The following is a 21,119-nucleotide window of genomic DNA, read 5'->3' on the forward strand; positions in this document are numbered from 1 at the left end:
TCTGTAACGTTTTATAAATAGGAAATACATTAAAATTAAAGCAGGCAATTAGTGGCATTTTACAGTTACAGACAGAATTTAATTGTTATATATTTAACTGAAGAATTTTGTCTCTACAGTTTCAGTATTTTATGTTATCTATCATATTTTTAGTTTTCTATTAGAAATAATTTAATGGACCAGTTTAATGTAGGCTTACCAGAGATGTCTAGAAAAGGAATATACATCCTCCATGTCCCCCATCCGGAAAGCATAACCTTCAAATCAAATATTATTTAACTTTTGAGTACCTTGTTTATGAAAACAAATTGTTTTCATAATAGTAGCTATTCAAATCTTTGTGCATTGTGTGCTTGTAAATTGTCCATTTCTTTCTCTTGTCGATTGACAGATTCTACAGCCTAGCTTTATGTTATTACCTTACTCTAGGGTAGCAATTGGCTTCAATCAGCCCCTTCAATTGAAATCGTTCTAGTCTATGGATCACATGACTCATGCACTTTTATGGTGTAATTTGGAAAGCACATGGTTAATTCCATATTATCACTAGGATATGTTGCTGAAAATAAAAATTTGTTGAAAAAGTATTGCAATTTAGAAAAATATTTCTGATTCTGGAAAAAGTAATTTCTTATCTGTGTAAACCTAAATGCATATTTTTGTAGTTTTTCACTGTAATTTTTGTTGCAGATGCCAAGAAAGTTAAACAATTAGTATGTCTTCTTTTTCCTCATTTGATATCTAAATATCTTTTGGCTGTTTAGATATCTGGTAACCTAGATGAATGGATCAATAATATGTCTGTAGACAGAGGTGGGTTTCAAATTTTTTTACTACTGGTTCTGTGGGCATGGCTTGGTGGGCGTGGCATGGTATGGTGGGCGTGGCTTGGTGGGTGTGGCAGGGGAAGGATACTGTAAAATCTCCATTCCCTCCCCAATCCAGGCGAAGGTTACTGCAAAATCCCCATTTCTTCCCAATCAGCTGGGACTTGGGAGGCAGAGAATAGATGTGGGGCCGCGGGACCAGTCAGAAATTTTACTATCGGTTCTCCGAACTACTCAAAATTTCCACTAGTGGTTCTCCAGAACTGGTCAGAACCTGCTGAAACCCACCTCTGTCTGTAGAGCTAGTTAGGTGTGATTGTTAAGACATCAGGTTAGAAGCCAGGAGATACAAAGTTCTACTCCCACCATGAGCACCAAGACAGCTGGATGACTTTCAGTCAGTCACTTTCTCTCAGTCCTACGAAGGAGGAAATGGCAAAGCATTTGCCAAGAAAACAGCAGGAACTTGTCCAGACTCGGACATAATTGAACAAAAGAAAAAAAATACTAATAAGTGATTATTTGTAGCTCAGGGTTGACCTGAGGGGTCCTTGGTGCCCTCTGAGCTTGCCTGTTTTCTTCCAGACCAGTGGTGGGTTTCCCCCGGTTCGCACCGGTTCTATAGAACCGGTAGTAAAACCGGCGGGAGACCCCGCCCACTGACCCCAACATCATCAAAATGGCTTCTGCACTTGCGCAGAAGAGCGCGGTCCCGTTGCAAACCGGTAGTAAAGGTAAGTAGAACCCACCCCTGTTCCAGACGTTTCATTACCCAAATAGCACTAGCACTGATCAAGTTACCTAGTTTGGGTAAGGAAACATCTGCAAGCACTGCTCAGAAAAAAAAGTCTGTTCTGCATTTTAATTTGTTTTTGAAAGACTGTGAATGTATAGCAATAGCAATTTCAGTAGAATCGAAGTTTCTATCAGCGAACTGCACAATTTAGATTGCAATTTTACATACACTTATAGAACTACTTTTGAGTAAAAAAATGCGAATGCGAATAAATAGGTGCCACTTCGGTAGGAGATTAATAGTGTTCCATGAGCCTCTGCTATAATCATGCTGGCCACATGACTATGGAAATGTCTTCGGAGAAGGCTGGCACCCTCTGCTAAGAAACAGAGATGGCACACCGGCTCCTACACTTGGACACGATTGGAAAAGGGGATCCTTTACCTTTATCACCTCAATTTAGAAAGCATGAACTAAAGTGTGAGGCTGTTGGAAAATAAGGGGAGAAAAATGAGAAAATTAAAAAACACACACTAAAAAAACCCTTACTAATCAATAAAAGCTCAGCGTGCTTGAAGCATTTCGCAGTCTAAAATGAAGCACCATGGCTGTTGTTAGTTGTGAAGTGGTGTCCGACTCATCACAACCTCATGGACAACGTTCCTCCAGGCCTTACTGTCCTCTACCATCCTCTGGAGTCCATTTAAACTCACGCCAACTGCTTCAGTGACTCCATCCAGCCATGGCTGTAGAAGCTCCTTTGTTCCCTTTCTCCCTAATTACCTATCTAAAAAAAAAAAAACACTATTTCTTCCTTTCTCGAAAAAGTTCAAATACTAACCGTGTTAAAATCTGTCGTGCCACCCTAATCAGATTAATAGTCCCTTCTCCCCAAAGATCCAATAATCAGGAATTAACATTAATCCGGAAGTTTGTATTATTATTATTTTTTACATTGCCTTCTGCTGCTTTTGAAGTTATAAGCATTTAAAGGATGTCAAGCTAATGATGGGCTTTTTGACCTCTAAATCAAAGACTATTTTTCACTGTAGTGTACACCTTTAGCAGTCATTAAAAACGTTCCAACAGATTATTGCATTCATCAGGGCTTTGCGTGCACTTTTATTTATTAATAGTGGATGTCGTTCTTCTATAAACGGATCCCAGTTGGCGACGAATTAATATTGGAGGGGGGGAGAACCTCGTTGACTCGGTATATCTGATTTGCAGTAACCATCCTTTTTTTATGCCATCATAAAACAGTCAAAGCGATTAAATCGACACTGCATCTACGCGCCCCTATCGGAGCCGCTTGTTTCTGCGAGACTCGACCACCGCCAGGGGGCGCGCTCGTCCGTAAGCAGACGGCGAAAGAGCCGCCAGGGTGCCCCCAAGCCAGGCTCGCTGCTTGCTTCGCCGATTGGCTGAAAACTTGGTTGACGTCCTGACGCGAGGAAGGGGCCTCGCGCGTTCCTGCGCTGCTTGCTCTGGCCGCGGCGAAACCTGCGCCGGCACCATGGTCTTGCTCGGCTTAAGACCTGCCTGGACCGGGTCGGGCAGAGGCGGGGCTGGCGCTGCGGCTTCTGAGTAGCAGCCTCACAGCACTAAGGGCCGCTCTTGTTTAACTTTTCTCGAGGGGGCGGGAAGGGGGGGGAAGACCGTGCTCCGGGTTGGCTCCCTCCTGCCAGGTAAGCCTGTCAATCTCCTTCCGTCCTCGTTCCTCCCCCCCCCCTTAGAGAAGAGGGGGTTTTCTAACGTCCCAACCGGAAGTGTTTTCCCTGCGTCAAGCCCCGCCCCTTTGAAAGGGAGGGCTCTATAGCCCTGCCATTAATTAGCACCTGATCCGACGGGGACTCCATTGTGGGGCTTTCGGAGGTGCCGTAACGAAGCTTCCTTTAGGTTTGTTTCTCCAAGCGATGCTTTTCCAGCCGGACAGAGAGAGAGAGGCTGGCTTCGGAAAGCCGGGACCCAGGGAGAGAGAGGTTCGGTTGACTCATTTGGGTGGACTCCTTTGTAAAGCCCCGAGACTCTGTAGTGTAAAGAAAGCAGTGTCGTATAGACCAGGGGTCTCCAACCTTGGCAACTTTAAGCCTGGCGGACTTCAACTCCCAGAATCCCCCAGCCAGCTTTGCTGGCTGGGGGATTCTGGGAATTGAAGTCCGCCAGGCTTAAAGTTGCCAAGGTTGGAGACCCCTGGTATAGACATAATTATAATTATGAATACATGAGATGGATACAAATAAAAGGGGACATTAGGACAGGGACGGTAGCAGGGGTGGGTTCTACTTACCTTTACTACCAGTTCGCAATGGAGCCACGTGCATGCCTTCGCTTCGCGCATGCGCTCTTCTGTGCATGCGCAGGAGCTTCTGCACATGCGCTTAAGCATTTTGATGACATCGGGGTCAGTGGGCAGAAACTCCCACCGGTTTTACTACCAGTTCTATAGAACTGGTGTGAACCGGGGACAATCCACCACTGGATGGTAGGCACGCTGGTGCGCTTATGCACGCCCCTTTTACGGACCTCTTAGGAATGGGGTGAGGTAGACAGTCTAAGGTTAAAGTTTTGGGTTAAAGTTAAGGTTAAAGTTTTGGGGGTTTGGGGAAGAAACCACAGAGTCAGGTATTGCATTCCAGGCATTGCTGAAGTCATATTTTCTGCAAATCGAGTTTGGAGCGGTTTACCTTGAGTTTGTATCTATTATTTGTTCGTGTAATTGTTGTGGTTGAAGCTGAAGTAGTCATTGACAGGTAGGACGTTGTAGGATATTGTAACATCATACCCCACCTCCTGTATCCTTGAGCTAAAATGAATCGCACAAATGAAGCTCCTTTACAATGTTGGCCAAGTAGAATACATTGCTCAGCGAGTGTCTTCCAAGAGTACTTCATAGACAAAAGTCTGATCATCTGTCATATTTAGGTTTGCCACCTGATAGGACTTTTTGGGGGGGGGAGTGGACAGAACATTCCCTGAAAATGTCTTAAGTGTGCATGGTCTATGCGACAGCTGGAATCAATGAGACAGCTGGATTAAAAGAGAAAAAAAAGGTTTCTTCCTTGTCAGAACTGTTTTTGAGTCAATATTTGAAATCTGACCATGCAGGGTTTAATCTAATTTGTTTTTATTCTGTTAGTTCATAAAGAACTCACTTCGGTTTACAGCTTAAAATGTTAAACTCATCAACATCGCCATTAAGTTCTGTGCGGAGTACATGTGGGCAGCAAGTGCTTTCCAGTGGTTTCAATCATTTGCAGTATCTTCGGCATCATCCCAAGGGACACTGATAATTTTTATGTTCCTTAAGTGTTTGGCGCCAAGTTTTCTGAGACTGGCCTTGTTTTCCTCTTTTCTCCAGGTTCAGGAGGTATTCAGTGTAGTGCAATTTTTTAGAAGCCAGTCTTTAGGTGTATATAAGATATGGCCAACAAGCTGCATTCGACATTCATTCATTCACAATTCTCGATAGGTGTTCTAAATCTTGATCCTTGTGGTACCCCTTTACTAGTGATGTCACGATATGAGACATGGAGGATTCTTCTCAAGCAGCATTGTTAGAAAATTTTTAACCATTATGCATCAGTGTTTCAAACAAGCTTATAAGAAGGTTGGGCTACTGTACTGTTCCTTTTTACAATAAAGTATTATAACGTCAATATAATATGAAACAATAATTGCATATGTGTCTTTAACTAGTCTCAGTTGTTATAGTCATTCCACCCAGTCATTTGCCCTTCTCTGTGACACCTGTATGTGATTGATGGTAACTGATTCTACCTTAGCTTTGAAAAAAGGAATTGCTTACCTGGAAACATTTGGCTAGCTAATTAAATAAGTATTTTTATGGTTATCAGTAAAGCTGCTTATCTCAAAAATGTCAGTAGTGCTGGGTGGGTCAGGTATTTCTTTTGAGATGTTAGGTTATTTAGTAACACTTGACACTTATCATTGACACTTATGATATTATGATTATGATCATATGATTCTTGTTATTTACAAGTATTTGAACTTTCTAGTAGGAAAAGCTTAATGAACACTAACTGCAGTGGAGCTTTTAATTTTAAATCATAACATACTAAACTAGAATAAAATACTCTAGAAAATGTTGGAAGCAGCATTCAATGAGATATAAAAGAGTTGCTGTCTGCAAAATAAAAGTATCTTACTGTGTTTCTGTAGAACTATAATTAGATTTAATTATATTTAAAACTTCACTCATTAAATAGAGGGCCATTCAGCCATTTTACTGAAAGATTTACTTCCATGTGGTTACATTTAATTTGTAAGTATAGAAACAGAAGTGAGTGTGCCCTTTTTCTTTTTAAGATATTCATTGTATTAATTTCTCATTTAAGAAACAGGCCTGTATCCAATTGCTGAGGTGAAAATTGTTTTATTCATGGCCCCTAAACTTGGATGATTCTTCCAGGGACTATTTAGGGTGTAGGGGAGATAGTTGAAAGTACATAAGGCATTTTCTCTTATTATTCAGATCTGAGTCTTTAGAGTCTACAGGAGTGTTTAATTTGTAAAGTTTCAGTGTTAATTGTCCCAGGACACCATATTTTTGTGCTATGAAAAATGAACATGAAAGAAGTATGGAGATCAAATAATCTGCCTTTTCTTTCCATTTAGCAAAGTGAAGGGCTATAGCAGAAGTTAGTTTTACTTTGCCCCAAACATGTCTTGTTCTACACCACTCTTTTATGATATAAAACAACTTTATCGAGCCTAATGTTCTGCAGATATGTTAAAGTACAACTCATTTCATTCACAACCCCTGTGAGCAATTTATGTTGTTGATGATGATTGATGCTGTAGCCCAACACATTTAGCTTTATCCATGTGGTATTTAATAATTACTTTTGACATTTTATAACTAATAGCTAGACATCTAATTTCCTTAAAATATATGAGAAACATGCATTTTTTCTAACCATGATCCTAAATATTTTTAGGAACCCAGGAAATCTTTGATACTGGATTTATTATGAAATTAGTTCTCAAATGTACTACCAAGTTTTTAAAAATAAGTCTTTTCTAGATTGATATGAACATTAATTTATTATACTGAGTTATGGCAGAAACAATTGAAGTTCAGTTTTGTACTGCAACATGTATATTTTTATGTATCTGCACCTTTCATTCCTTCTTAAAAACAGGTTTACAATCTTTTAAAGCTTGCCTCATTACTTGACTATCAAGCTATGGTGGCTGTATTAATTTTTTTCATCAATGAATATTGCATAGTGTTGTGAAGAGCAAAATGAGGTTGCTTAGGGCTGCCTCATTGATGATAATTAATTGTGGAACGTACATGCTTGTTCTTCCCTTGATATCATTTTAGCAGTTCTTCTAGAACTTTTTGGTTTGTTTGTTCCACAGTAAAATTTTCTTGTTTGGCTTCAGGCATTATTATTATATAATAACATTTTAATGGATTTTTGGTTGTCTTGAATATTAAATTATTAAATTGTATTATACGGTATTTAGAATTTAGTTTGGACAGAAAATATTGCTTGAATAAACCAATGCTATTGTTTTTGTAGCCATCTTAAAATTATGTGGAGATGGGGCAGTGGAGATGATTCAGTCCCTAAATCTGAAGTAAGTATTTATTTTAAATCCTCACAATTTCTATTTTAATATTATTAATTCAAAATTTCTATATCTCAAATGTCTGACATATGGGAGATTTCAGAGTCCTTGGTGCTGCTTTTTATTCATGAGTGAAATGTAAGATTGATAAAGCAGCGGTGATCCTGTGTTTTTAGATTTAGTTTATTTTATGACTATCATGGATAAGAAATTTCAGTTATAGCATTAATGCTTGTTCAATAATTGTAACACTTATCTTTAAGAATTCATTGAATTCTTATATTCCTGTACTTAAATCCTGCTTTGGATTTGTTTTGAATAATGACAAAGTGGGATAGAAATGGTATAAATAATGTATTACAGTAACGCATACAATTTTGATATTGCAAAAATATTTTCTTTGTCACTAGGTTCATGGGTCTTCTCAAGTAGCAAGCATGTCTCTGGCTGATTTGACTGAACAGCTGGCTCAAACTAAACAATTGGTAGCACAACTCAAAGAACTTGTGAAAGAAAAAGATAATGACTTACACAAGAAAGATAAACAATTAAAGGTATGATGTGTGGGAGAGCTTCCAGTTGTTTTTGAGGCAAACTGCTTTTCTGAAATACTGTCTTAAATATTATTTTAGATTGGTATTTGAAATTGTGATAATAGTTAGGTGCTGCTTCCTTCTAATCTATTTTAGGTTTGCATAAGTTGCCACATTTGGTTGTCACTCAAAATGCAGAAATTTCTTATGTATGAACAGATGCTGTTGATGTAGTTAAAATTAGTAGTCGTTTTAACCATTCAGTTGTATCCGACTCTTGGTAATTTTATAGGCAAGCACTCTCCATGCTACTGTCAAGGACAGCTTCTTTTAGTTGTTGGATGCTCAACTTTGAATCAGCTTTGATGGTATCAAGCCAGTGAGTTCTTTGCTTGCCCCTTCCTCTTGTTCCACTAACCATTTCTAACATCATTGACTTCTCCAATGAATTTGCATGCATGACATGGTCAAAGTAAATCAGACATAATCTTGTGAGTTTGGTTTCTAGTGATGTTTTTGGTTTTATAGGATTCAGCACTTCTCTGTTGGTTCCTCTGGCTGTCCATAGTATACAAAATAATTTACGCCAGCACCCTACTTCAAAGGCATCAGTTCTTCTTCGATCAGCCATTCTTAGTGTCTAACTCTCACTCCCAAACATCATTATAGGGAAGACTATTACTCTAAAAAAGCATGTTTTTTGTATTTCTCTGCTTTTTGTATATCTCTGCTTTTCCAGATCTTATTCATGTTAACCAATGCCTAAGGTTAATGTCCATTTGATTTCAAGTATAGAATTGCCATTGTGAACAATTTTTGATCCAAGGAAGAAAAATTCTTGAACTAATTCAATTTCCTCTTTGTTGATTTTAAACATCTCATGTCCATCTGCAACTATTGCCATTATCTTTGTTTTTGCTATGGTTAAAATTATCCTCTCTAAATAGGTAGCTATAGTATATGATTTTAGCTGTCCTGAAAGTTATTTCAAAGGAAAACATACTTTTATATTTTATCTATTTAGATACTGATATACATGGTTGTAATATCTGCAAATTATATTTTGTTTTAAAACAATGTATATACTCTACAGGAAGAAAAAGAAGCTTCTGACACCAAGCTTTCCAAATTAAAACTTCAGAACAAAGCCAAAGTAGCATCATTAACTTCACAATTAGAAGAACTTAAGAAGCAAGTACCAGGAAATGCGGCACAAGATGGAAAATCTGGTCAAAAGAGAGTTAGTTCTATTTTTTAAAATAATATATATTATAAAGCAGCTTTCCCCAACAAGTTCTTCTACAGTTGGTGTATTACTTTTGTCCAGCGTGGTCATTAGGGGAAAAGGCCTGTGGAGACCCAGTGGGGGGGGGAGGGAAGGAAGGCTGTGGCACATGATGAGGTAAAGAAAAGACCAGCAGGTACCCAAAGGGAGGGAAATGGAGCATGGGGTGTCTTGAGGTGAAGGAGGCCTTTGGATGCCCAGGCAGGTGGGCCTCGGCCCGCGCTAAACCTCTCAGGGCCTCTCCCATCCCTGAGGCACCCGATGCTCTGTTTAACAACGGATGCATTTGTTTAATAGCTGCATCAGGGAGAGGTGTGTGTGTGTGTGTGCTTGTTCAGTTAGGCCATCTCATTTAATGGCTGTCATGACATATGATCATAATGTGCAGGCTCCATTACAGTTGTATGTCCAGGACTACCTGCAGTTAACTAACAACTGAAAAAAGAGATTGCTTGTTGAACTGCACGGTGGAAACTTTGTGATCCAAACTGTGAACAGAGTTATTTTGTATCTGATTTTCCAGGTGTATGTAGATGTATATATAATTTGAATCGGTACAACATAATCCTAGAAATGTCTTTTAAAAATAAGTGCCAACTTGTTTATGTATTGTCCTTTAAATGAGCTATTTGTAAATCATTTTAAGTTTTGTTTGACATATGAATATAATATCTTTTTGCACCCACCCTCAACTCTCTTACTTCATTGCAACCAGGAGAACAGTGGATGCATTCCAAAATATATATACTGAAGCAAGTCTGAAACTAGCACCACTTGAAACTGCTTTTAATTTCAGATCTAATTTAATAGCTATGTTTTGGAATTATTTTGTTAGAAATCATACTGCAATGGCAAAGGCCCTGTAAGATGGCAGCATTTAAGGAATCTGGAGTGTGTCGATCTTGTCCAAATCTTTAAAATTCAAGAAAATTTTGAATAAATCTTCCATTTCTTTGTCTCTCAAAATATGAGGTGGGATAGAACATCTTATATTTGAATTAAGAATTGCTGTTTACTGACCTCAAACAGTCAATCAGGTGCAAAACCTCATGTAGAAAGCTTCCACCATCCTAAGCCATCAAATAAGGTGACTGTGATTAACATTTTAGGATGCAAACAAGAACAGAATTAATTTTGTTCCTACTTGAAAACTGCTTTTGAACTTTTTGCTTGAGGTGAAAAAAAATTAAACTTTGATTTTAGGTTTTGCTGATTAGATAAGTTTGTTGTTATAGAAATGGCTAGTATACATTATTATATAAAAGTCGAGGTTTTATGCTATTACTTTATTCTGCACCAAAAGGAGTCAGAAGTCAACACTTTTTCTTTTCTTTTTTCTTCTGTCCTACACTTTTTTCCCGTCTCCTTTTCCTCTTATTTTCTTTCATTTTTTTGTATTTTATATTATACTTTGATAAACTAATAAAATTTTGTTTTAGGACACAAACAAAAGTATTCTGTTCTCAGTACTTTTTATTTAAACCTCAATTCTGCTCTGCATTTAAAAAAAATTGCCCTAGCCAAGTTAAAATTTAAAAAAGAACTCTGAAGCATGTTTTATTATTTTTTAATTGGAAAAAAAATATTTCTGTTATAGTACTGCCTGCTAGACATGTGGCTATTTTAAATATTTTAGTTTTTGTGTAATTTGAAGCTAAGTTTTTAAATGTATGTTTTCAGAGTGATCAAGATAGTGCTGCTGCAAATCGTGGAAAAATATTGGTACTCAGAAAGAAGGTTGAAGAACTAGAAACACAGAATGTCCAAAAAAATGAAGAGCTCCAACAAAAGGTAAATTTGTATGAGTTTATTTCTTTATCTTGAGTGTTGGCGCTACTACTTAAAGATAGCTACTACTGAAATTTGTCTAAAGTTGCTGATCACAGAGCTGAAACATTCATGTTTTCTATTGATTAAAAAAGAATAAGATGTTAGTATAATTTCTCTATATTTTAACCTAGATCTGTTATAACCCGTAAAGCAGAAAAAGTATGCTTTACATTATATATTTTGAGTAAATCCCATTCCATCAAAGTAATAATAAAACATTAAAATATTAGACGTTTAGTTATTGTGAAGCAGAATTGTATTTTTAAACACTTTAATTAGTTATGGAATATCCTTTTCTACTCTGCTGCTTGAAATGCTATAGTACTGTAAAACCTTTATTATAGTGACTGCCATTTTGGAGTCTTTGGATGGCACAGGCAAAATTTCCATCTGAGTATATCCTGAAATATTGGATAGATCTGTTACATCGATCCGCAATCTGCACGAGGCAGTTAAATTTATCTTAGTTTTAGGACAACTGCAGCAATGTGTGTCATTTGCATAATGAAGTCATTATTAATGTGTGATAAATTATGCCATTTGTGTCAATTGACATCATTTGCATAATTGATAGAAGTAACATCCTAATGTAACATTCAAGACTAGATACTCTCATAAGTATTAATATGGAAAATGAAGTATAGGTAGTACTCTTTTAACATCCAGAACTGGGACCAGGACCTCTAGTATTAAGCAAAGCGGTCGCTAAGTGGGAAATGTGACATTGCTTTCCTTTTCCCACTCTTTGGAATGCTCATCCTGGCCATGGGATAATTGGCAAGTTAGGAATTAATGTTTGTATTTACATTGGAGAGGAAGAGATTACAAGTGAGTAGGCAGACACATTATGCACATTAAATGCACATTAAAAGGAATATGTTGGTGTTGGCAGTTCTGAACATCCTTGGAGCTGGAGGTGCTACACATATAGCCAAATGTGTGCATCTGTATGCTTACTAACTTGGAATACTTTTCTCTCTAGTATCTCTGGGCAGTGAGGCGGAGAAAAAAAAATGGGTCAAGAGAGATTGTCTACAGCAGGGGTGTCAAACTCTATTTCATTGAGGGCTGCATCAGGGTTGTGTTTGATCTTGGGGGGGCGGGGTAGGCGTGGCCTGGGTGGGTGTGGCCAGCTTGATGTCACTCGTGTCGGGGGCACCTGTGATGGCCCAAATGCTCTGCCAGCAAAAGCAGAGTTTGGGAGTGCTGCCCACGGTCCTTGTGAGTTCCATTTTTGGCTGTGACCTCCTGCAACCCTCTGCCAATGAAAATGGAGCTTGGGAGGGCTGAACACATCCCTCCTGAGCTCCATTTTCACTGGCAGAGGCACTGCAGGCCAGTCCTTCGCTGTTTCCATGGCAGCCCCACAGGCCAGGTCTAAGCACCCTGTGGGCTGGATCCGGCCCCCGGGTCTTGAGTTTGACATCCCTGCTCTACAGATATTGCTTGGGGTTTTTTTTCCTCCCTTCCCCTGCTTGTATAAGCAGTATTTCTGCTTTGCAAAGGGAAGTGTTTGGACAACACTACCACATTTCCTTCTATGTGTATTATCCATTTTCTGCCTGCTTACTTTTTTGTAATCCCTTCCTCTCCAAACTCTCCTCTCTGGAAGTGGGGGAAAACAAGCAAAGGACAACAAACAGGCACATTATTAAGTGAAACAGCAATAATGTAAATGAGGGATACTGCAAAAGTAATAAATGTGAGCATTGCTCATACAGTTGTTTTTCAGTACTGTTGTAACTTCAAATGATTGCTGGAAGACAAGCAATAAGCAAGCTCTACCTGTAAGAGAAATAAATGATACTTTCTAAGTAAGAATCAGATTTCTTATAGTAGTGGCAATTTTGTTTATACGTATGTAGGTCAACCCAACTTTTGGGTGGAAAAAAAATCTGCAATTTGAGGTTTAATGGATGAAAATAAAAGGAAGAATATAATTTTAGTATGATAGGTATCTAATTAATTAAGTATTCTAGGCCATGTTTTTAGGACAAAACAAAACCTCCCAGGATGGCTTAAGTAATGAAATCATTATACCAAAATATAATCTTAATAAAATCCTCAAATATGTATAATTGAATTACTATTATAGGTCTGGCTGGAATCCAGGGCACACTTATGGGAATAAGCATATCTATTGGAGGCTCTTAGACTGGTTGCTAATTCCTTTCATATCTATTGATTGCTATGAAAAAGCTTGCTTTTTAAGGATGGAATGGTATAAAAAACAGCTGTTGATGCTAATAAAATATTTCTGATGGAATCATGGCTTTGCTTCCAGATTTCTGAATTGGATGCTGCACACCAACGGGGTGCTGAACTGGATGCCATGCTTGCGGAGAAGCAAAAGAAACTAACTGAAAAAGAAGCCTACATAATTGATTTGCAGCTAGCCTGTGGATCAAGTAATGATGCCAAAGAAATGCTAATACATAACAATGAATTAAAGGTATAACTAAACTGGGAACATATATGCGTGGCTTTATTTCCCATCAAGTTTGACAGTTTGATTAACCTTCTGAATTGACTGTACTGTTGCTTTCACAATAAACCTAAAAAATAGATGAAGAATACCAATCTTTTGTTTGTTTCCTTATTATTTTTTTCATGAACTTCAAAGAAGCAGATTTCCACAAAAGAGGCTTCATTGCAGAGCATGCAAATTCTAGTTCAGAACCTTACCAGGAAAGTTGGGGACAGTGAAGAAAGATGTAGCCTCCTCCAGGAACAAATTGCAAGTCTTAAAAGCTTTCAAAATAAAGAGAAGGAGCATTTTCAGGAAAGAGAAGCCATGTATACTCAAAATGTAAGTAGGTCTTCAGTGCAGAATAATGTATTTTCCTCACGTTGAGATGGGGGGGGGAATTAAATTTAATAATAAAAATTTAAAAATACAATTTGGGATTTGCCTGGCAGTGACAATAGGAATATGATGATTTTGACCCTTTTTCTTAGAGATTTTCTGGTATAAAGTGGGTGTTATTATTAAATTAGATGGGTGTTACTCAAGAGTTATTTCACGATCCATTTCATCCATGCTTAATTTCCACTGAAATATTATGAATCAGTAAGAACTGAATGTTAACTTATATGATTATGTGTGACTCAGCTTTATGGAAATATTTGGTCTGGTTGTTTTTTAGATTCGTATGTTTCAAAATATTATCCAGGAAAAGGAAAAAGAGTTAATGAGACTGGCCCAGAAACATGAACAAGAACTTTTTAAAGTGGCTGCCAAATCTGATGCTAGTGCTGATCTAGAACAGGTGGAGAAAATTTATTTTAATTAGTAGTATTGCGAATGGAATCCCAAATTGATTTTTGGCATCCCTAATTGTGCGGTTTTTTTGTGTGGTCACATTGCCAATTTAATTATGTCCAATCACCCTTGGCCAATAATTCTACTCTATTCTAATTTTACAAATGGGTTACATCTGAAAAAAGGTTAAATTTATTTAAAGGTATACATATTCTTCAATTGAGCTCACCTTGTGACTATATCCATGCATTTTTTTTCAGTGTTAAAAAAAAGTCTTGCTTGTGCTTTCTTCTGTTTTCCCCACACATCCCAATTTTGCAGTCTAGGCAAATTTGTATAGTATTTGTATAGTATTTAAAAGACAGCTTAAGGGAAATAAATAATTATATTTAATGATTTCTGACTTCTTTAATAGCTAATGGTTCTAGATTAGTTTGTGTACATATTGAACGGATATCTGATTCCTATGATGTCCTACAGATATGAAATTTTGTTCCTATAGAATAGGTGGCAATACAAGAAAACACTACAGGATGATGTTTTCGTTTTCAGAATAAAGTTGCTATTTTTCAATACTTAACAATGAATTTATATATATATATTTGTAATAGTTACTGAAAGCCTTAAAGCAGAAACTACATGAAAAGGAGGAAGTCATGCTTGGAAGGACACAGGTCATAGTCATGTTGCAACAAGAACTGGATGGCAAGGACCAACAACTGAAAGTAAGAAGTAGTTTACACAGTCAAACAATTTTTGTTGTGGGATAAATTGTTATAACATATTTTTTAAAAAGGTAAAGGTAAAAGTGTCCCTGCAGATTTTACTCCGCTTGTCGTTGCCAACTATAGGAGGCAGTGCTCATCTCCATTTCAAGGCCAATGAACCAGTGGTGTCTGAAAACATTTGCGTGGTCATGTGGCCAGCATAATGTCACGGAATGCTGTTACCTTCCCACTGTAGAAATGCCTGTTTATCTACTTATATTTGCATGCTTTCAAAGTGCTAGGTTGTCAGGAGCTGGAGCATGGATGGGAGTCATACTATTGTGTGGTGCTCCAGTCTCGAACCTGGTTTGCTGGCTTTCCAACCAACAACCCAGAGTCTTAACCGCTGAGTCACCACACTGCCCATTATAAAAAAAATAGAGCAGATGTAAATTAGAATGCAGTTTGTTAGTCACTTTTTATTGCATTTCCTTTCATTGCATTGATTGATCGTATGTGTCTTGTGTTGTTATGTTGTACTTTTATCCATAGTGGTTAAATGTTGAGGTAGTGCTAAAAGAAAAGGAAAACTCACGTGATTTTGATTAAAAAAAGATTAAAAATGACAAGAATAACAAGCTCTGATTTGGTAGTCAGAATCTGAACAGCTTCTACAAAAAGCTTAATTTATGGGTTTTTTTAATAATTTCCTTTTTTGAGTAGTAGTGGCTAACATTCTTACATTGCTAGTTTATGGGTGCATATCATAAAATGAACAGAACAATGATGAAAAATATCACATGGGGAGCATTTTAGATAATGTTTGTTTAACTATTTCTTAAACTTTTAATTATTTTTTTGCTATAATTTGGACGCTTATCTCTTCCCATATACTGCTGCTTTAGAAAAATGGGGGATTACTTTGGTGAGGAGGGAATCTGACCATAGTGCTTAATTTATTGTTCAAAATAACGTAGCATGTTCTTTATCCTTATTTGCAAACTTTACACAAATCAATAATAATGCATCGGTAAGAAGCAACAATACCATAAAAGATACGAAACAGAATTACTAAAAGCAGTTTAAAATGCCTGGAGATATGGATATTGTATAGTTGATATATTTTTCTTTATAATGTTTCCTTAAATATTAATTTCATTTTAAAAAATAATTCAAGAAAAAAATGACAGCGATATGTCAGTTTGATTGTGCAGTTGACATTTTTTAAAATCTCCCAATGCTAATTATAGCAAATACATAATTTTTAATTATTGCCTTCTTCTAAATGTTCTTCTCTCAAATGTAATAAATTTAATAAATATTTCGCTCAGCACAGAACAATATTTTGCTCCTTGAAAATAGTTTTTCTCCCCTTTATAATTTTGTGTATCTTACATGCTGTTTTATATATGCTATTGATTGAGTCGTTCACCTTTCCCTAGCATATTGTACAAAAGTGTTTTTATGTATTCAAATTTGTTTTAGACACCTATCTTTCAAAGTTAAGTGAGCTCTGTGCTTCATGAACTTTGAAAATACAAGAGGGGAATAGATTCCTTTCTCAGGAGCTCAGCATTTCTTATCTTCTACCAGTGAGAATCCTCAACTGAATGAAAGATTTTCCATGGGTTCGGAGAACTCTTTTTTATTTTTTAACAGAGGGTGAGGCAAGATACATTTCTCTGTGCTTGCACATGTCAAGGGAACCATTGTGCGTATAATTAAAGGAACTTGCAGTTTTATTGTCTAAACTTCTTTTAATCCAGGAAATGAACGAACAACTGAACCGCCTTGAGTCAGAGAAAGACAATCTTCAATCCAAACTGGATGCAGAAAAACACATAATGCGAGCCCAGCTGAGAGACATGATGGAGAAACATGAGAACGAAATGAGGAAAACCAGAGAGAAGTATAATGCTGATCATCAGGAGATACAAGAAATGCATGAAACAGAGCTTCAGGAAAAAGATCAAACACTGTTTCAGTTACAGAAAAAAATTGATGAATTAATTTCCAGACATGAAAGTAATTTGGAGCAAGGCATTGATTTGGATGCTATTATTAAGCAAAAATTGGAACATTTAGAAGGTAATATAATGGACAAAAACCCTTAAAACTGCTTGCTTACTACACTGAAGAGTTCATTCTGTTTTTATTAGCATTACAGTGACCTTTTGATAAAGAAAAATTGTTCTGAGAGCCACCTTTGTGGACAGATTTTACCCAGGTTTTCAGTGCAGTAGCACTAAAGATAAAGTGCTATTATCTCCTCTCCAGCATGTGTAGAGTAGATGGTTATATCTCTTTAAACAAATCTTTTAGTTTCTTAATTTCCCAGAGGGCATGATAGTGGAGCAATGATGTCAGAAGGTGACACCACTATTATATTTGGGAGAGTTGGAATTCCTTTAATGATTAATAGTTGTGTTATGTCTAATAGAGAATTAATATTTACTGTTTATTCTATAAAGCAGACTTTTTTTTGCCATAATCCTACAGTTTACTGACAAATTTAATAGTGTGATCTTGGAGGAGACCTTGGGGCTACCAAAGATGAGTTTTGGCAGGGCATATAGCTTATGGTGGAATGTAGTCTGGATTCCCAGGAGGAAGGGGCTGCTTTCTGGAGGGCAGAGAATCAGTGGAGCTTGGAAAGTTTGGTTAGCAGGAAGACAATTAAATGGCTCCTATCTAACTATCCCCAGAGTATATCTGTAGTTATGTAAATAGTTTAATCTGGCAAGATTTTGTCCCTGAGTAAAGTAAAGAACAATAAAAGAAACTATCTGGTATCTCACATTGGGCAAGTCTTAGAAAATTCTCTCCTAAGCATATGTCACTGATATGAAAACAATCTAAATAATATGTTATATTAATAGTTTTGCTGTAATTCTGAATAATGATTGAGTTTGCCTGTTTATTTAAGTGCAAGCAAAACTGAAAACAGAAGAGGCTAGCAAATCAGAAGCTAAATTCCTTAAGATGAAAGCATGGTCCAAATCCAGAATCAGACAACTTGAAGATGAACTTAAAAATGTATGTTAAATATTTACATACAATTTAATTTTATGTGCCCGCTTTAGTGATGTAGATGCTAAAGTTCTGTTTCAATGATAAGATATAAAGAAGTATTTTTCTTGGTTAAAAGTGCTTCTTCAGAATATACCCTGTTTCCCCAAAAATAAAATCTATCCAGAAAATAAGACCTAGCAGGTTTTTTCATGTGCACCTAATATAAGCCCTACCCCCAAAATAAGCCCTACTTAAGTGCCTGCACAGCTGGCCACCTGCCCATTCCGTCTGGTTGCTTGCAGTGTCACTGCTGCGAGTCAAGGGATGGTGGAGTTACCCCACATGCCCTGCATCGGCTTACCTCAGGGCCCCTCAGCCAGGCCATCCATGCCCTGATACCTGCCTCATGGCAGCAGCACCAGCAACCATGTGCAGCAGAAGCCCACATGGCCACCAGCTTACTTCTGTTTGCTCGTGGCCGCAACAGAACAGGAGGCTGAGTAATGTGCTGGTGCCACAACCGTGAGGCAGGTATTGGGGTGTGGATGGCTTGGCTGCGGGGTCCTGAGGTAAGTCGGGGCAGCTCCATCACCCCTTGCCTCATGGCGGTGGCACTGGTGCATCATGTGGCTTTCTGCCCCACCACGAGCAAGCAGAAGAAGTGAGCATCCTGTACATGGGCAAAAAATAAGACACTTCCTGAAAATAAGCCCTAGTGCTTATTTTTGGGCCCGAAAGAAAATAAGACCCGGTTTATTTTCGGGAAAACACGGGTACTATAGTTGAAAGGTTGATTAGTAAAAATAATAATTTAACTATGGAACTGATAGTATAATTCTGCTGCAACTTAAGGGATATGTTTATATTATGGGATCTCCAGAATTACACAAATGTATCAGAGACATTACCAGATTTTGCCTCATTTTGTTTTTTTACATATATGCTTAATTGTCAGAAATTGATATTTTTTTCTAGGTTACACCAATGAATAGCAGCATAACTGCTTTACAAGATCAGATTTCTGAATTAAAGAATGAAAAAGAAAAGCTGCAGTCAACACTGCACACATATTTGGAATATAAAACTCAAAATGGTAAATAATGATAAACTTTTACTGTCATTTTGAAAGATATCTACCTTAAAATGATGTAAGAAAATAATGTTTATAGTCTCAGTTTAATTGTTCATTTTGCTATTTATGAATTGCGAAGTATAAGTAAAATTTGTAGATACAATAGACACAGAAATGTTTATTGCAACAGCAAAAATAACCTTTTTCTGACTCCACATTTGAACCTGCCTTGAAGCTCAAAAGAGCATCTGAGCTTTTGCATACTATTTGCCTTAGTGAGTAGCTTGACTAGAATGCAGAATAAATAAATAATATAGACATTATACAATTCATGCCATGGCATCTGACAAACGTTACCTGAGGGAGAACAGCATTATATTACAAATTCCAACTTTCTCCTTAGCAAATCATTTAAAATCAGCAGTTAAACCTAATTAAAAAGAAAGCAATAGACTTTTTTTTTAATACCCAGGGCAGTTAATTATTGATTGTGTGCTTAACTGATTCTCCCTCATTTTTCCATTAGCTATAGTTGGTCCTGATGTTCATTAGTTACGGGAAGGGATATACCGTATTTTTTGGAGTATAAGACACATCCCCAAAAAGAGGATGAAAATCTGGGTGCGTCTTATACTCCGAATGTAGCCCCACCCAGCTTCTCAAATGGAGGTTTCAGAGGCTGAAAAAAGCATCAGAAATGAAGCTTCAGAAAAAAAGCCCCCAAACAGAGCTTCAGAAAAAAAGCTTCAGAGGCTTTTTTTTCTGAAGCTCTGTTTTGGAGGCTTTCAGAAACAGAAAAAAAAGTTTTTTCTGAAACAGGGTTTCAGAAGTTTCAGAGGCAGAAAAAAAAAGTAAAAAAAAAAGCAAGGCACAGAACTCACAACCAACGAACCTGTTGCTAAAATTCATCTCTGGGAACAGTTGATTGGGGGTATTCCGGGAGGCCAATCCACCCGCCAGTCAGCTTTTTTCTTATTTTCCTCCTCAAAAACTAAGGTGCGTCTGATACTCCGGAGCGTTTTATACTCTGAAAAATACGGCATTATTCTTTGTGATCTCAGAGTAGAGAGAGATGGATGATATTTTATTCATGCTTCCATGTTTCTGTACTTAAAGTTTGAAGTAAGACCAATGCATAATGTCTTTGATTCAGAAGGTGTTGACATTGAAAACCCCTATTTCAAGGTGTACTGTCCTTATTGATAGTGTTCTGAAGCTGTACCAACTCTTCTGGAAATAATTTGAGCTTGAGGTAGGGCTTCAATATCGACCCATTCTCAATGATGTTGGAATAGTTGTTTTTGAGTCAAAAGGAGACCTTTTTAAGCTCAACAAGTTTTGAATGTAAATGTTTTATACACCAAAACCTTGAACTTAAATTTTGTTGTCTAAACATATTACAAGAATCTGTGTATTATTGTATACTTATAATGGAAACATTTTCCATTACAGGAGAACTTTTGGCTAAACTGGAAATTTATGAAGAACAGCAGCGAAAACTTCAGGCGGATCTTGAACAAGTTACAAAGAGGGCAGCTTCTCAGGTCTGCCATGTTGGGAATATCTTTAATATAAGTATTAATTACTAATTAATTAATATATTGAATGTCTTTATAAGTGGTTAAATAACAAGAAAGAAATGGAAAGCACTTTACATTTGCCATACTGATGGGAATATTGTGTGATAAATTGTGAATCACTATGCTGCCTGTAGACATAATATTCTATACCATTCTGCAAATATTTGAACAATGGTTCTCAAAAAGGGGCGGAGGGCTAGGGTGGTTTCATGACACTTGTTTTCAAAAAACATTCTTAAAGAAAAAAAATCTTTCTTGAACTTTTATCTGCTTTTCTTTTGATCTTTCCTCTGGCTGAACAAGCTTGTTTCTAAGATCTGCCAGTTCCCTAAAGAAAGGAGTTTTGTAATAAAACAGCAAAGCTTTAACAATGGGGAACCAAACAAAGATACAAAAAGGAAACAAAAAGATCTCTCTATCCAAGGATGAGGAGGACAAATTTATGATATGTTTCAGGATAAAATATTCTCTTCGTCATAAATTTGATACACTTTGGTTGGTAGTGCTCTAAATATAAACAAGATATATATTGTATATGGAATATTGTGCAACTTCCTAAGGATTTTATTGAACTGCAAAAAAGCATATCCATAGAATTCTAGGGTCAGGATTAGTTCTCCTATAAGGAAAACTTACTTTTGGGAGGATTTTATACTTTAGGATTAGGGTCAGCA

At 37.0% G+C, this 21,119-nt stretch overlaps 1 protein-coding gene across 3 annotated transcripts in view; it reads left to right on the forward strand.

Moving 5' to 3' along the window:
- Positions 1-2,914: 2,914 nt before the first annotated feature.
- The window catches only part of LOC117665445 (uncharacterized), a 51,412-nt gene continuing 33,207 nt past the window's right edge, over positions 2,915-21,119 (forward strand). Inside the window, exons 1-13 of one of the 3 annotated variants that reach the window (XM_087877300.1) lie at positions 2,915-3,251; positions 7,116-7,173; positions 7,575-7,718; positions 8,791-8,937; positions 10,663-10,773; positions 13,097-13,264; positions 13,436-13,621; positions 13,959-14,081; positions 14,686-14,799; positions 16,548-16,869; positions 17,708-17,817; positions 18,769-18,886; positions 20,318-20,409. In XM_087877300.1, the coding sequence (XP_087733426.1) occupies positions 7,129-7,173; positions 7,575-7,718; positions 8,791-8,937; positions 10,663-10,773; positions 13,097-13,264; positions 13,436-13,621; positions 13,959-14,081; positions 14,686-14,799; positions 16,548-16,869; positions 17,708-17,817; positions 18,769-18,886; positions 20,318-20,409 (1,680 nt within the window). In that variant the 5' untranslated portion in view covers positions 2,915-3,251; positions 7,116-7,128. Of the gene's footprint in view, positions 3,252-3,305; positions 3,546-7,115; positions 7,174-7,574; positions 7,719-8,790; positions 8,938-10,662; positions 10,774-13,096; positions 13,265-13,435; positions 13,622-13,958; positions 14,082-14,685; positions 14,800-16,547; positions 16,870-17,707; positions 17,818-18,768; positions 18,887-20,317; positions 20,410-21,119 lie in introns of those variants that run through there. The other 2 variants (XM_034417332.3, XM_087877306.1) reach the window with 2 other exon arrangements.

The sequence above is a fragment of the Pantherophis guttatus genome, chromosome 1 (assembly GCF_059756535.1).
Source record: "Pantherophis guttatus breed Tessera chromosome 1, ASM5975653v1, whole genome shotgun sequence".
NCBI classification, from domain to species: domain Eukaryota; kingdom Metazoa; phylum Chordata; class Lepidosauria; order Squamata; family Colubridae; genus Pantherophis; species Pantherophis guttatus.